General features: G+C 39.4%; 1 protein-coding gene across 2 annotated transcripts; it reads left to right on the plus strand.

Moving 5' to 3' along the window:
- The first annotated feature begins 11334 nt into the window (after window positions 1-11334).
- On the plus strand, window positions 11335-14835 carry LOC146558667 (uncharacterized). 2 transcript variants are annotated; one of them, XM_085246437.1, is made up of 7 exons: window positions 11335-11441; window positions 11560-11653; window positions 11956-12073; window positions 12212-12435; window positions 12565-12736; window positions 12914-13041; window positions 14114-14835. In XM_085246437.1, the coding sequence occupies exons 1-7, from the start codon at window positions 11425-11427 to the stop codon at window positions 14429-14431; spliced, it is 1071 nt and encodes a 356-aa protein (XP_085102563.1). In that variant the 5' UTR covers window positions 11335-11424; the 3' UTR covers window positions 14432-14835. The 2 variants fall into 2 exon arrangements, with proteins under 2 accessions (XP_085102563.1, XP_085102562.1); XM_085246436.1 differs by having other exon boundaries at window positions 11391-11441; window positions 12565-12734; window positions 12948-13041.
- Window positions 14836-15202: the final 367 nt, after the last annotated feature.

Genomic DNA, 15202 nt, shown 5'->3' on the forward strand with positions numbered 1-15202 from the left:
TAGTACAATAAATTAAAGGAGTGCTTGGCAGGCAAGTAGCTGAACAGTTAAACAGTCATGTTTCATGTTATAGATAAAGAGTGTAAAGAAATTCTGTCTTTTTCCATAAATGTCTCAGGGGTGAAAATTTTGTCATTACATGGAAAGAAAAGCAATGCTAGTTCTTAAAACTAGTTCTCCTTTTGGGTAGCATGTATTTATGCTTGTCTACAAAAATAAATGCTTATCCCTTTTTTCTCCAAAAAGTGACAAAATAACAAAGGAATTTCAGTGTTACTAAAAGAAAAAGCCTAAAATTCCTTCAAATGCTTTGATACACAGGCTTACATCTAGTGTTGGGGCTTTTACTCAAACAAAAAAATCTGAACATAAGTGTTGCATCTTCAAAAAAACCAAATTAGGAATCAATGATCCACACACAGGGAATACAGTTGCTTCTTATTTACTGAACCTTGTGTCACATGTTACAGGTATAACTTTTTACACCAGCCTAACTTACAGCCCTCTCTACTTCTACATTCTTACATTTACCTCAGCTTTTGGGACAGCCTCGCATTGGTGGTTCAGTGGTAGAGCTTTTGCCTGCCACGCGGGAGACACGGGTTCGTTTCCCGGCCAATGCTCAGAATTGCAAGAAATTCTTATTATGCATTATACCTTTTATCATTTAAAACTACACATTTTATCTGAAATGTGACTGCAATGAGAAAAAAGTATAATTGCATAAAAAATACACTGAAAAAACTGGGAGCACTGGACTATCAGAGTATAATGCAAAATCAGTAAAGGGACAGCTAGGAGTTATAAACCATTCTGAATTTCACCTGCTTTGGTGAAAATAAAAGTGGCAACAGATGCTGTGGAGGGGCAAAGAAAACCACCAAAAAGTAAATGGTTTGTAGGTGGTACCTCTTTATCGATGATGACAAATTTTTCTCTAGTTTTGATTTTTGTTAGTAATGTTGTAACTACACAGCAAATCCAGCATGTCCAAATTAACACTGTCGGATTTGATTTCAACACTATTAAAGTGTCTATATGCGTCCACACCACAGAGTGTTAATTTAACTCTTTTTGGAGAGTTGGTACGTTAACTCTGATTTAGTGTTAAACACCAAATCTTTCTGGAGTTGATAATTTAACACTTGGTGTTAAGAGTTTATATATTAACTCTCAAAGAGTATTTTAGTTTAACTACGTGAGAGTTATCTTCTAATTAATTCTAAAAAGCGGGAATTTTACTGTTCTGAACTTCTAGAAATTTCTTTTGGAAATAAACATTTACTAAAAAGACGCAATGGTTTTTGAAAAACATTTATTCTGAACTGTGCACCACAATTTCAAAGCATTTTCTGAAAGCTGTAACAGTGTACATGTTCTCACTTTCATTAGAATTTTGTTTATCAAAAGGTCTGACATAGATGAGCTGGTAAATGCAAATAACAGCATTCTCATCACTTATTTCTTCAATACAATATGCATGTCCTTCATTCATCACTTTGTGGAACTTCAACGCACTTCTGCTCTCCCCCATATTCCATCTTCACAAGCATATCCTATGTGGAGATTGAATAAAAATTAGTTGATTAATGGCACAAATAATCCAGTAATCAATTGCAGCACAGTAAAAAAAAGGAATCCGTTTTGAGCCATTACTTGTGTAAAGTATTTTCCCATAAGACAAGGACACAGGCAACAGGTAATACTGAACTAAATGTAAAACCTCAACCTTTTTCATTTTTACCTAAACCGTGTGCACAAAACTCTGGAGGGATCTAAATGCTAATGTAGAACCCAGTCAGGACGTCTGCTACTGCTGTTTGCTCGTTGTTTTTTTTTATGGGAGATCGTTTTCAGGCTTCAAGTAGCACCATTATACCAATATTTCACATTCTAGACATTGTTTTAGGTGTATTTGACCAAAAGTTTGACTGAAAATTCACATGCAAGCTTTTTTTCAAGGCTGTGGTATTTGCCCGCAGACAATACCTTTCAGCTAGCTAAAACAGAATATTATGCTATCACTGAGCAACATGGCTAATGCCTTTCACACAGCTTTGTTTCAACTCCAAAGAGCCACAGAAGTAAAAGCTCATAATAATAATTGAAACAATCTTTGAAAAAATGACTTACCAAGCATAGTAAACAACTCAAATATGTAGAGCAAAATGTTCTGAAACGGCTTCACTTCAGCTTCGATTGGAGCCTATGGTGCTGGGGGCGGAGTCTGTGAATTTACTCTGTTGGTGTCGTAGCCCCTCTAGGAGTTCAGAGTTAAGAGGTCAAGAGTTAATGTTTCCATTGTAACACCCCCAGATTTGAAATAGAAACACTCATTTTTAACACTCGATTTTAACTACTATCATTTTACACCTCAGAGTTACATTAAAAGAATGTGACTCTGCTTAGAGTAAAATTAACTCTACTTTTGCAAGAAGACTACTAACACCAAAACATTTAACACTTTTGAATTTGCTGTGTACTAGTAGTAATAAACTGTAAGATCATTAGGGTCAGACTTTCTTTAGTTATGGGTTATGTTATGTGATATTAGACCTATTGTCAGATATGGAGATGGAGTTGTCACGATTCATGCCACGGGCACGAGCACTGTGTGGGATTTGGGGAGAATCGCCATGGGAGACACAGTGCGAAGATTGCCAAGAGGAAACGGTGACTATGTCACCAGTGCTCCTCACCACCAACATGGTCTCGAGTACCTCCAGGGTATGAGGACGCTTAGCCTCCAGAGCTAACTACGGAGGAAATTTATTCACAGACGATTTATGAAGTTGCAGACTCTGTTTGTATGACTCAGGCAGCTAATTCTGAGACTGATTATGCTGCCGAATTGCCTTGCTCTAAGGTAAAATATTATACCTGTGCTCTCTCAAATGTGGTTTGTGTTTCTGAATTTCCTGATCTTGAGACTGGTTTGTGTCTGTCTGTGGCAGGGATAGTTTCAGAGATGTTGGTGTGTGCTGCTAACCTGGTCTTCCCAGAGACTGAAACTCTGACCAGGGCCTCTCCAAAGATTAAGGACAAGAGCTAAGTTTATTCTGGACCCCCAATGGACCCTGAATCTAGGCAGCATTCGGCCATGTCAGCTGTCAGACTGTGCCTCTTTTGTTGTCTTAGGCCCCATTAGCATTGGTCTGGGGACTGGGGGACTCAGGGCACATGTCTTTATCTTGGGCTAGGATTTATCTTGGGGTGGCAGTCCTCACGGGTCGCCCTGCCTGTGTGTCTGTGTAGGCATACTCTGCTGTCGTGTGTTTTGTCTTGGCTCCTCTCCAAGTCCTCTGTTTCCCTGTTTATCTGTATAGGTGTTTGGACGTGTGTATGTGTTTCCTGAAGGACTGGTTTACAAGTGTCATCAGGCCGAGGAGGCTGCTGGAGGCAGCCACACCTGCGGCTCATCAGCCATCACCAAGTTGCAGCTGATACTTTCATTGCCAGCTTCTCTATTTAACTGTGTGGCTGAGCTTCAGTCGACGCTGGATTGTTGAGTTCGCTTGTCAGCCCCAGTTAGCTAGTGAAAACTTTGTGTGTGTGTTGCTTGCCAGTTTGACTGATGTGTTTTTTCCCACTTGGTGTTGGGAGTTTGTCACGGGAGCAAAGCCACTGTACAGATTTGAAATTGTAGTTGTCATGATTCATGCAACCCATCTCTGTGTCTAAGAGGTGAGAGGAATTTAGGACTTGAAACTGACATTTGACAACAGAAAATATATTGTAAATTTTGTATTTTGCTCAAGTTAGTGGTTTAGGTTGAGAGAAAAAAAAGAGGAAAGGAAAAGTAGATGGAGATACTGTATGTTTTGGGGGTGGGGGTTTCCCAGTGAAGAGGTCTACATGAACAATGATTTGTTTCAGGAAGTTTTTCATCCTCTATTTGATTTCAACTGAAAAATAATTAAGTAGGGGGTTAAGCTTTGCTGATGAACTGTCCCTATGTCATGTAACCCAAACTCAGCTTAAAACTAAAAAGTCCATGTGGTGAATTGTACAAACACTAAAAAAGGAACTCCAAAAAATGTGGTAAATGGTTCATGGAGTAGTTCTTATATAGTACTTTTGTACTACTACTAAGTGCTATATCCCTACCTCTCTCTACTGAGCTACAGACACCCCATTTGACACAGAGAATTTCATTTTTTTAGGTCTAAGAGGGACCCACAATATACATTAAAATTCAAGAGTATTTTTAAATCTATAAATAAAAGTATTTTCCTTTAAATTCCTGCCCCGAAATCCAGATCCAGGTTCCCTACAAAAATTAAACACTTTTGAAGTTGGCCTCCTCCACCTGTGGTACACAGGAAAACGGAGAGAGTAATTTTTCCAGAGTCAACATCATTTTCATCTAAAAGAGTAGTTATTGCACGTTTTGGAACCTAATCACTTCAATTGGCCGCTAGAGTTGGAGCCAAAAAACAGAGGAAATTCTATCGGAGTAATATAGAAAGACCACGCCCATTTTCGCTTCTTAAGTTTCGTTTCTGCCGCCATTTTCTTATCCCGCAGTGGAACGGAGGCGACTGTCAGCATAAGCCAGGTAAGTGAGCAAAGTGCTAAATAATGATTTTATATAGAATAAAATGTGGAGTTTTTGTTTATGTGAAGGGTAATGCATGTATTATATTACAGCTTCTGAGTTTGTGGGTCTTACATGCTACATAATTGCCAAGGTTTATGCTAATGTTAGCTTCCAACAAAATTAATGTTGTTCGACCACTCAGACAGCTATATTTCAATAAACTTAATTTAGCATTGCTGAATAGCTGTTTTAGGTAGTATAATTGACCAGGGAAGTGTGTTTTTAACAAATCCTGTGCACCAATGTTTTATCCAAAATGGTAGGTGAGCACATGTTTTTTACTCAGAATTGAATTGTGTGCATGGTTGCAGTCTGTAGCCCCTAGTGTATTAGATTAGCATTATACAAACTTCCTATTGCTGCAATGTAGAGCTTTCTATTACTTATGTGTTTTTTTTACATGCTTTTTCATCATCATCATCATCAACTTTATTTATAAAGCACTTTAAAACAACCACAGCTGACACAAAGTGCTGTACATTGGAACTGTAAAATAAAATTACATGAGATATAAATAAAAAACAAATAAAAGAAGAGTGAAATCATTAATTAAATAACTACTGCATTAAAAAAGAAACTAAGTCTCACTGAGGTTAAAAGCCAAGGAATAAAAGTGGGTTTTAAGACGTGATTTAAAAGTGGACAGTGAAGGGGCCTCTCTAACATGCATGGGCAAATTATTCCATAATTTTGGAGCCACAATAGAGAAGGCCCTGTCCCCTCTGAGCTTCCTCCTGGATCTCGGTACCTCCAGGAGCAGCTGGTCAGCTGACCTGAGAGACCGACAGGGTATGTGGGGATGAAGAAGCTCAGAGAGGTAAGGCGGGGCAAGACTGTGTAGACATTTAAAAACAAACATAAGAATTTTAAAATTAACTCTAAAAGACACAGGCAGCCAGTGCAGAGAGGCCAGCACGGGGGTTATATGCTCTCTTTTTCGAGTTCCTGTTAGGAGTCGTGCAGCCGCATTTTGAACCAGCTGCAGACGTGAGAGCAATGACTGACTGACCCCCACATAAAGTGAGTTACAGTAGTCCAGGCGGGAAGAAATAAAAGCATGGATCACTGTTTCAAGGTGCTGCCTCGAAAGAAAAGATTTTAGTCTTGCCAGTCGCCTTAAATGATAAAAACTGGACTTCACCACTGCTCTGATTTGGTTGTCCAATTTAAAATCACTGTCCAACTTAAAACCAAGGTCAGTAACAACAGATTTAAAATAGACTTCCAGGGATCCTAAAACAACAGAGGAGGACTCACAGGGACCACTGGGTCCAAACACCAACACTTCTGTTTTCTTTTTATTAAAATTTAAAAAGTTTCGAGCCAACCAAGCTTTAATGTCATCTAGACATGTCAAGAGAGGTTTTATGGAGATGGCATCCTTGCGTTTTAGTGTCAAATAAATTTGGCAGTCATCGGCATAACAGTGAAATGAGATCCCATGCCTTCTAAGGATAGAACCCAGAGGCAGTAGATACAGAGAAAAGAGCAGTGGCCCTAAAATTGAGCCCTGTGGGACACCACATGACAGAGGAGCAGAAGACGATTCGTAACCGAGAAGGCTGACAGAGAAAGTTCTATCTGACAAATAAGACCTAAACCAATTGAGTGCAGTGCCACCAATACCCACTACATCATGTAATCGAGAAATTAAAATATTGTGGTCTACTGTGTCAAAGGCAGCAGTTAGGTCAAGCAAGACAAGAACAACATGGTTACCAGAATCACATGCCAGAAGGAGGTCATTAAAAACCCTTAATAATGCAGATTCTGTGCTGTGAAGGGTTTTAAAACCTGACTGAAAAACCTCAAAGATTCCATTTTCATCTAGAAAATCTTTCAGTTGACTAAAAACAATTTTCTCTAAAACCTTGGAGACTAAAGGCAGCTTGGAAATAGGCCTATAGTTCGCTAAAACTGTGTGATCAAGGCCAGGTTTCTTAAGCAGTGGCTGTACTACTGCATGTTTGAAATTTGCAGGAACCACACCAGAAGACAGACTGCTGTTAATAATGTCAAGGACATACTGTTGTATACTAGGAAAAATTTCTTTAAAGAATTGTGGAGGGACAGGATCCCGTGGGGAACCTGTGGGCTTAATATGGCGAACCACATCCTCTAAAGAGGAGAGCGTCACAAGCTCAAACTGAGTGAAAACAGCAGCGCAAGGGACAGAGACTGAGGGGTCAGAGTCAGGAGCTGTGATAAGAGCCCTGATGGTGACAACCTTTTCAATAAAAAAGTTCAGAAAATCATTGCAAATCTCAGGAGAAACTTCCAAACAGACATTCAAAGGAGTATTAAGAACAGTGCCAATGGTCCTAAATAACACACGTGGGTTATGACAGTTGGAAGAAATAATATTTGCAAAATATTCCCTTTTTGCCTCTTTAACAGAGTTCTGGTAGCGATGCCAGCAGTCTTTGAGAATTTGAAATGATACATGCAGTTTATCCTTTTTCCACCTCCGTTCTGCTCGACGACATTCCCTCTTAACAGCACGACTGCTCTCATTAAACCAAGGCTCAGGTTTAGCCTTAAGCTGCCTGGTTTTTAAAGGAGCCACAGAGTCCATGATTTTTTGACAGCAAGAATTAAACCAGGAATGTAGGTCTTCTGTGTCAGAGGAAACAAAGTCAGAAGGCCCGCCGAGCTGATTAAAAGCAGCAGAAAACTGCGCAGCAGTGGCGGGGTTAATAACCCGACAGCACCGAGTAGCAGTGCCAGGTTTAACTGCGGTATATGTCAAACCAACGTTGAATAACACAGGCATATGATCTGAGAGTGCACAGTCACAAATCTCCAAGTCAGTGACAGGCAGACCATATGACAGAACATTTCATAAGAACAGAGCATCGTGAGATTGTAAGACATACCGTATTTTCACGACCATAAGGCGCACTGTGCTAAAAGGCGCAGTCTCAGTTATGTGTGCCCTTACTGTATTTAACACACACATAAGGCGCACTGGACCATAGGGCGCATACAAGTACCGTATGCGTATTTAAAAATAAAGCGGGAGCAAACCTGAATTCGGTACCTTACTCACATTTCTATTGCCGGTAATCGTCATCATCAACAACACACAAGCATACAAGTGTGCATATTTAAAAATAAAGCAGGAGCAAAACTGAGTTTGGTACTCACATTTTTATTACCAATAATCGTCATCATCAACAACACACAAGCATACAAGTGTGCGTATTTAAAAATAAAGCAGGAGCAAAACAAAGTTTGGTACTCACATTTTTATCATCAATCAAACCCATCGAAGTCCTCATCCTCTGTGTCTGAATTGAACAGCTGCGCTAAATCTCCATCAAGCATGCCAGGTTCACTGTCTTCACCGTCAGAGTCACTTTCCGTGCCGTGCGGCTCCTCGGAAACGATGCCGGCTTTTGCGAAAGCTCGAACAACAGTGCCAGCAGACATGTTAGCCCAAGCATCTACAATCCATTGGCAAATTGTGGCGTAACTCGCCCGGCGCTGCCTTCCACTCTTAGTGAAACTGTGGTCTCCACCGGTCATCCATCGCTCCCAGGCCGCTCGCAGCCTTACTTTGAACGGGCGGTTCACACCGATGTCCAGCGGTTGGAGTTCCTTTGTCAGGCCTCCCGGAATGACAGCAAGCTCACAGTTCATTTGCTTCACAAGTAGTTTCACATCTGCTGTGAGATGGGCACGCATAGTCACAGATCAACAGCAATGGTGATGCGTGGAAAAAACCACCTGGTCTCCTTACATACACCTCCCTCAGCCACTCTTTCATCATTTCCTCATCCATCCAGCCCTTTTCATTTGCCTTAATGATGATTTCTGCTGGAAACTTCTCTTTAGGCAAAGTCTTTCGCTTAAAAATCACCATAGGCGGCAGTTTCTGTCCATTAGCATGGCAGCCAAGCACAACAGTAAAAGAAGACTTTTCATACCCCGTTGTGCGTATCGCTACCGTGCTGGTCCCCTTCTTCTCCACAGTGTGACTCACCGGGATGTCAAAAGTGAGCGGGACCTCGTCCATGTTTGTGATGTGGCTGGGTTGGATGTTTTTGTCGCCGATGTGTTTGCTGCAGTAGGAGCGGAAGATGGCCAGCTTTTCCTTATAATCCGCTGGAAGTTGCTGTGCTACCGTAGTCCTGGTCCGGATGGAAAAATGGCACCGTTTCATAAAACGAAAGCACCAAGACGGACCTCCTTGGAAATGTTCAATGTTCATCTCTTCAGCTAGTGAAACTGCTTTCAGCCGAATGGTGACCGTCGCAACGCTTCTCCCGCTCGCTCTTTGCTCGATGATCCACCGCTCGAGTCTTTCCTCCAACTCGAGCCACCTCGCCTTATGTCCGCGGAAACTCCGCTGCGTTTTCTTGACCTGCCGGAGCTTGTTTTCCAGCTTCCTCCATTTGCGAACCATCGATTCGTTAATCTTAAATTCTCTCGCCGCTGCTCGATTTCCATGTTCCTCCGCGTAGCTGATGGCCTTCAGTTTAAACTGTGCTTCGTAAGCGTGTCTCTTTGCCATTTTCAGGGTTGTTAAAACAACGATGTCCTGCATAATGCACATACCTGTTCTTTTATACAGGTATGTGCGATTGTCCCGGTATATACGATCAACGCCCACACTTCACCCTTTAACGTTCTCATGGTGTTCTCTACTACGTCCTCCTTACAACACATAGGGCGCACCGCGCTATAGGGCGCGCCGCACTTTTTGAAGAAAATCTAAGACTTTTAAGTGCGCCTTATGGTCGTGAAAATACGGTACAAGGAATATATGTGTGTGTTTTGTTCAATTTTGCAAGTATTTGTAATAAATCTGATTATTTAACAATATCCTTTTCATATCATGAAGGATGCAAGCTGTGCGTGTAAAGTATAGAGAACAACAAAAGTACATCTGTTTTGAGGGCCAACTGACCTACACATCGTTTTTGGAATGTGGTGAGTAAAAAAATCAAAGTTTCCAGTGTGTTTCATAGCTTGTGTGAATCAGTCAAGCTTTGGGGATGGTGCTGTAATAGCTGCTATACCAAATGTTTAGGCTTTTTTTCTGGTTCAGTTTATGTAATTTCACTTTTTTTTTTGCCTTGTTCTGGTATTAATTTCAAATGTATAATGCAATTTTATAATGTTCACAGTTGCCAAGAAGTTCAACATTCCAAACTTGGACTTCAAAGTTTTTGATGACTCAAAGACTGAAGTTGATGAGGATGTTTTTGATTTCCTTATGAAAAAACAAAACCTTGGTGTGCTAGAGATTTGTCAAGCAGAAGGTCCAAATCCAGATGGTAAGTATCTTGGAATGTCATCATCATCGTCATTTTTAAACTTTTAATTGACCGGGTAGTGGGGAGAGAAACCACAGTCCAGTTTATTTCCTGGTTGCAAGTTGAGAGGGTGTGAGCAGTTACGTAAGCACAGTCAGTTGTCCTATCAAATTACTTGGTCCAAATATTAAGATTGGCCAAACTTTTTTCAGGATCCCACGGAAATGGAATAATGATGAGTTTCTATCCCTGATGGAATTTTTAACAGTTTAATGTCCCATCAGCTTGGTAACAGCATTTTAACTTAAGCAAAGAAAAATCTAACATCTGCAGAAAGGTAAATGTCACTAGAATCACTCAATCACTGACCCACTGTGTCATTCATGCTTTAAGTCCTGGCTAGTAGAACATGTTCTGTGTAAGGCAAGCTAATAAATTTACTGAATTGTTTTCAAATAATCCTATATTTTGCTGGGTACTACAATGTTTATGATTGTGTAAATAACACTAACCATCATACAAACTTAAACAAGAAGGCAAGAAGACATGAAACACTAAACATATAAAGGCTAATTTACATCATGGAGCCCTGCTCTCAAAAACTGACATGGATTTAACTATTTCTGAAGCTGGACTAAAGAAATAACTGCTAAACATTTAAAAAGATTTTCTGTTTGTTATGGAATGTGATGTCATGTGGTTGGTTGTGACTAATAAACTTAAATTAGTTTGTGTTATCGATTCTGTCACTCATTGGCTAAAACAGGAACATCAAGGCACTACAACTAAAAATCTTCAACACTGCTCACTCATAAAGCACTTTACAAACCCAGCTACATGAACCTCATTGTTGCAGTCAGGGGCAGCACAAAAGTGACCTCTATAATTTTTATGATTTGATAGATTCTTCTGCAAGCACCTCCTTTACCAGTTCCAGTGGAGAAATTGAAGTGGACTCTGATGACACCATATTATTGGAACACAGTCCTACAACAAGACGGAGAGCTGACGACACTTCTCTTGCCCGAATAAGCTATGTAGTTTGCTGTATACCCTTTCAGAAAGTTGACACAAATTTGAATATATTATATGTATTATTATCACTGTCATAAAAGCACAAGATTCTGCTGTCTTTCCTTCAGCACAGGTCTGCAAATTGTAGACCAGATCGGCAACATAAAAAGTTAGTGTGCTTGAGAGACAGACAAATTTAAGGGTAATTATTTGTGCTTTTTAACAGAACTTTAGGTGGCTTTGAAGCACAGTGATCATGAATATCTAATGAACCTCAATTCTATACTAAAACATACTTTAAAAAAATAACATGTATTCGTGACTATAGACCTTTGATTTGATCTAGAACGAACCTGAAAGCTTTTTTAGTATCACAAGAAAAATATTTATGATATATTGATTATATATTATTATATCGCTCTATTTTACTGTAACTTCGATGGTTGAAGATGTTCTAAAGAACAAACCAGGAGGAGAGAGGATCATCAATGAGTATGCCCGGACAAAAAGCCTAACAGATAGCAGACGGTCAAGATATTAGTTGCACATATGACAAGTGAACATGGGTATGCTGACATAGTTATTTCATAAGTATATATATGATAAATTCATTTATCATTTATTCATTCATTTATTTTCTTAGAGGTGGTATTTAGACTTTCAACTTTGTGTTTGTCTGTGTAGGACAAGTCCTTCAAGACGTGTTAAAGAGAAATATGCAAAGGGTATCATCACGTTGTTCCCATACCTGGCTGATCGTAGGAGCAGGCTGGGCTATGTAAGTACAAAAAAGAATAAGTTCAAATAATTTACTTTTCACTCGTGAATGTAAGACATTTTTCAGGCATGAAATATATGTAGAATTTACTTAACAGTTTGGCTCTGGATTGAGTAAAGCTGAAGATGTTTTTCTTTTCGCAGGACTTTCCTCTGTGCTGCCTTTTCTTAACTCTCATTATTTAAATCCCTTTAGAGTTCAGCGCTCCAGTCCCGAGCAAGGGAGCTCAATTGCTGCAATTTTCAGATTGAAAGTGTAAATATATTTTAACATGTTAATTAAAATATTTCATTTAATTTTAGGAGCATTTTTACAATGCAGAAGATGGGAGTGGGTATCTGGCTTGGAGATTGAAGTTTATCCAAAAGGAAGCTTCTAATGGACAAAACAAGACTCCCAGAATGTCAAAAACGCAAATGGGTATGTGATATTGTTAGTAGTTATAATTCAAGTCTCACTCATCTGGAGACTAAACTGCATGCATGAAAATTCTAGCTGAGTTCTCAAGCCTTGTAGGACACGGTGTCACTTTTTTGTGTTATTCATATCCACTGTTAGGGGGCCCAACATCTGATAGAGACTGTTTCAGAGAAGACAACTGCCTAATGACAGACAGCTTGTGTTCTGAGGCTATTGCACTGATGAAACATACAGCTGATGAAGGAATTGTTATGATGAAGATGAAGCAGACCTTCAACTATCGCCAAAATATGATTCATGATCCAGTGAAGTCATCTGATATCTTTTTGGACTTCCCAAGATTCCTGGATATAGGAGGATTAGTATGTTTATCTTACCTTCAACTTCCCTCACTGTTACATTTATAAGTTGAGGTGCATCTGAGAAAAAAGTGAGCATAAAAGTTGTTTGATACAAGGAGTTTCAAAAACTTAATTTCATCTCTTCTGCAGATTGAACAAGATTTTACTTTGATGTTCGATGAAGCCACCTCTGTGAAGTTCCTGGAGAAGTGGCCCACTATCTACAAGCAGAAAGTCCTCAAACAAAGCCGTAGTCTCACGCAATCAGATGACCTTCAGTACCTTGTGCAAAATGCTGAATGCACAATAGAAGTGGAAAATGGTGAGATAAAATAAATGGAATTTTATTGTTGTGTTTTAATTGGAGCATTTGAAAGTGTAACACCGTCACCTGCTGTCGCTTTTTTTTTTTCAAAACTTTATAATGTAAGTGTTAACACAGTTGCAGATAACGTGTTTTGGCAGTTAATTATTGTTTCCAATTTACTTATGTTTCCAGGATGGGACAGTGATATGTCATCCATTTTGATCCTTGTACACCTGTTACCACCATCACCTCATGGCCGCAAGAGACCAGGAAAGCTCTCAGCCAGACAAGCCTGTGACCATCTTGTCAAGTTTGTCAAGGTAAAGTTACAGTAAAGGAAACATAACTAGTTATATTTACATTGATAACAATATTTCAGATGAACTAAAAGGTGTATGTTTAAATACAACTATGAATTTAGTCATTACCAAGAGATGTATACAGCTCAGTCAAGCAGCCTTTATGTCTTCCACAACCATATGTAGGCTGTATTTGCAACATCACACATTTCTTTTATCACTTGAGTAAAGTACACAAACAACAAGTCATTCCAAACTTTAAGTTCATTGTAAATAGAAATGCTACAATTTCAACAAATTAACTGTCATGGTAATTAACATATTTATATAGATTATATCTGCATATAGATTTTTGTAGATATACAGATAACAGATTGTCACGGTCCTGGGTCTCCTGACCCAGCGTTTTTAGTTCTTTGTGATTTTCGTATTATTGTACTTGTGTGTGATTTATTCTATGGCTTCTAGTTTTGATCCCTTGCCCTTCATGTCTCCCTGTGTGCCCCTCTGTGTATCTGTGAGCCCTCGTCTCTCCTTATGTTTTATTCCGTGTCTCCCCTGCCTGTTATGTTGGTGTTCTACTCGTGCTCTCTCTCCTCCTGTCTGAACCTCTGTGCTCCCTGTTTCACCTCTCCCGTCAGTGTTCAGTTCACCCCGCCCTGTCTCGTTATGGTTATCAGTGTCACCTGTGTTCCCCGTGTGTTCCCACTCCCCTCGTTAACCCTCTGTGTATTTCTGTCTGCGTCTCCCTCTGTTCAGCGTGACGTCGTCCCTCATGTTGTGTGGATCTCCCTGTGGCTCTTCGCGTATGTTAGTTTACTTTTCCCAGTTTAGTTTTGTATTTCCTATGTTCGGCCATTCCAGCATTAAAGCTGTGATTTTGAGTTCATCCCCGTGTCTGTGAGTTTTGCGTTTGGGTCCTCCTCCTGCCTGCCACACAGCCGAGCCTTGACACAGATACTAGTTTTGACAAGCTAGTAGTTAAAATTGAACTAGTGTTGTCTGTTTTGTATCTGTCCTTAATTCTGTCAGCTTCTTGTTTTTTAACCGAAGTCTTATCATGTTGGAACGTTTATCTGTCTTTGTGTCACAGACGGGAACTAGCATCCAGGGGCATCTCGATGGCATCACAGAGAGCCTTCAACCATACCTTCTTGCAGTGGGCACTCAGAGGAATGTGATTCACAAGTACTTCATTGTGATAGACAAACATGCAGTCCCTTGTAAGTCACCAGGCTCTCTTGCTTGTTTTGATGAGCTTTTCAAAGCTCACTTTGTCTTTGGTACGTCATATGACCACGATCTGGTCAATATGTACAACTTCCTGCAGACCACCATTTACGAGATAGATGTTGATACAACCCAAGTGAATCCTAGGGTTGCAGAGTTGAGGGCTCGGATGCTGCGTTGAATTTTTTTTTTCTACTAAGAGTGTTGAGCTGGAATGTTTTGTTTCATTTGCAAGAGGTCCCAGACAAATGCTAATTCCTTGATAAAGCATTTCAAAGTGATCCATGGACTCTGTTCTGGTAAGACTCTTCGTCTTAAATGTGGCCAGTTTGGTTGTGCTCAAGTTTATGGCACATTTTCTGGGTTCAAGTTTTGTGTACAAGAGATGGACCTCATGTAATTTGTGTTGAAGAGCTTTTCTGTTGTAAAGCATTTGATTTACAGGTGTCATACAGTGATAGTGATTCCAGTTTTTATATTGTACCATACTGTTTCCTGTGAACAATAAAGGTGGCTGTTAAAATATAAATAATTTCTGATTTATTTATTGTACCTTGCAGTGAATGATAATACATAGAGGGCGAAATAAAGTCACATATTTTTCTTCTTTTAATTCTATTTAGAGTAAAATTTAGTTGTATGTAAAATTTAAATTCTATTTGGAGTGAAAATGTTGTTCTATTTGAAATAAATTAGAATTCAATTCTGAGTAAAATTCTGCTCTATTTAGAATAAAATACTATGTAGAGTAAAATTCTGTTCTACTCAGAGTAAAATTAGGGTGGAGTTGTTTTTATTTTATACTAAACTGAGTAAATTATCATCATGTGTATTAAAATATTTGCAGTGAATAGAGTAGATTTAACTCTGAAAGTTTAACTCTACCGTAAGAGTAAACTTTACGCCATTTAGACTGGGACCAAATACTGTCTTTTTTAGAGTAAATTTTTTT

This window comes from Mchenga conophoros, linkage group LG15, assembly GCF_057382185.1.
Source record: "Mchenga conophoros isolate Kocher_MC1m ecotype Shallow Benthic linkage group LG15, M_conophoros_male_GT1.1, whole genome shotgun sequence".
Classification (NCBI taxonomy): domain Eukaryota; kingdom Metazoa; phylum Chordata; class Actinopteri; order Cichliformes; family Cichlidae; genus Mchenga; species Mchenga conophoros.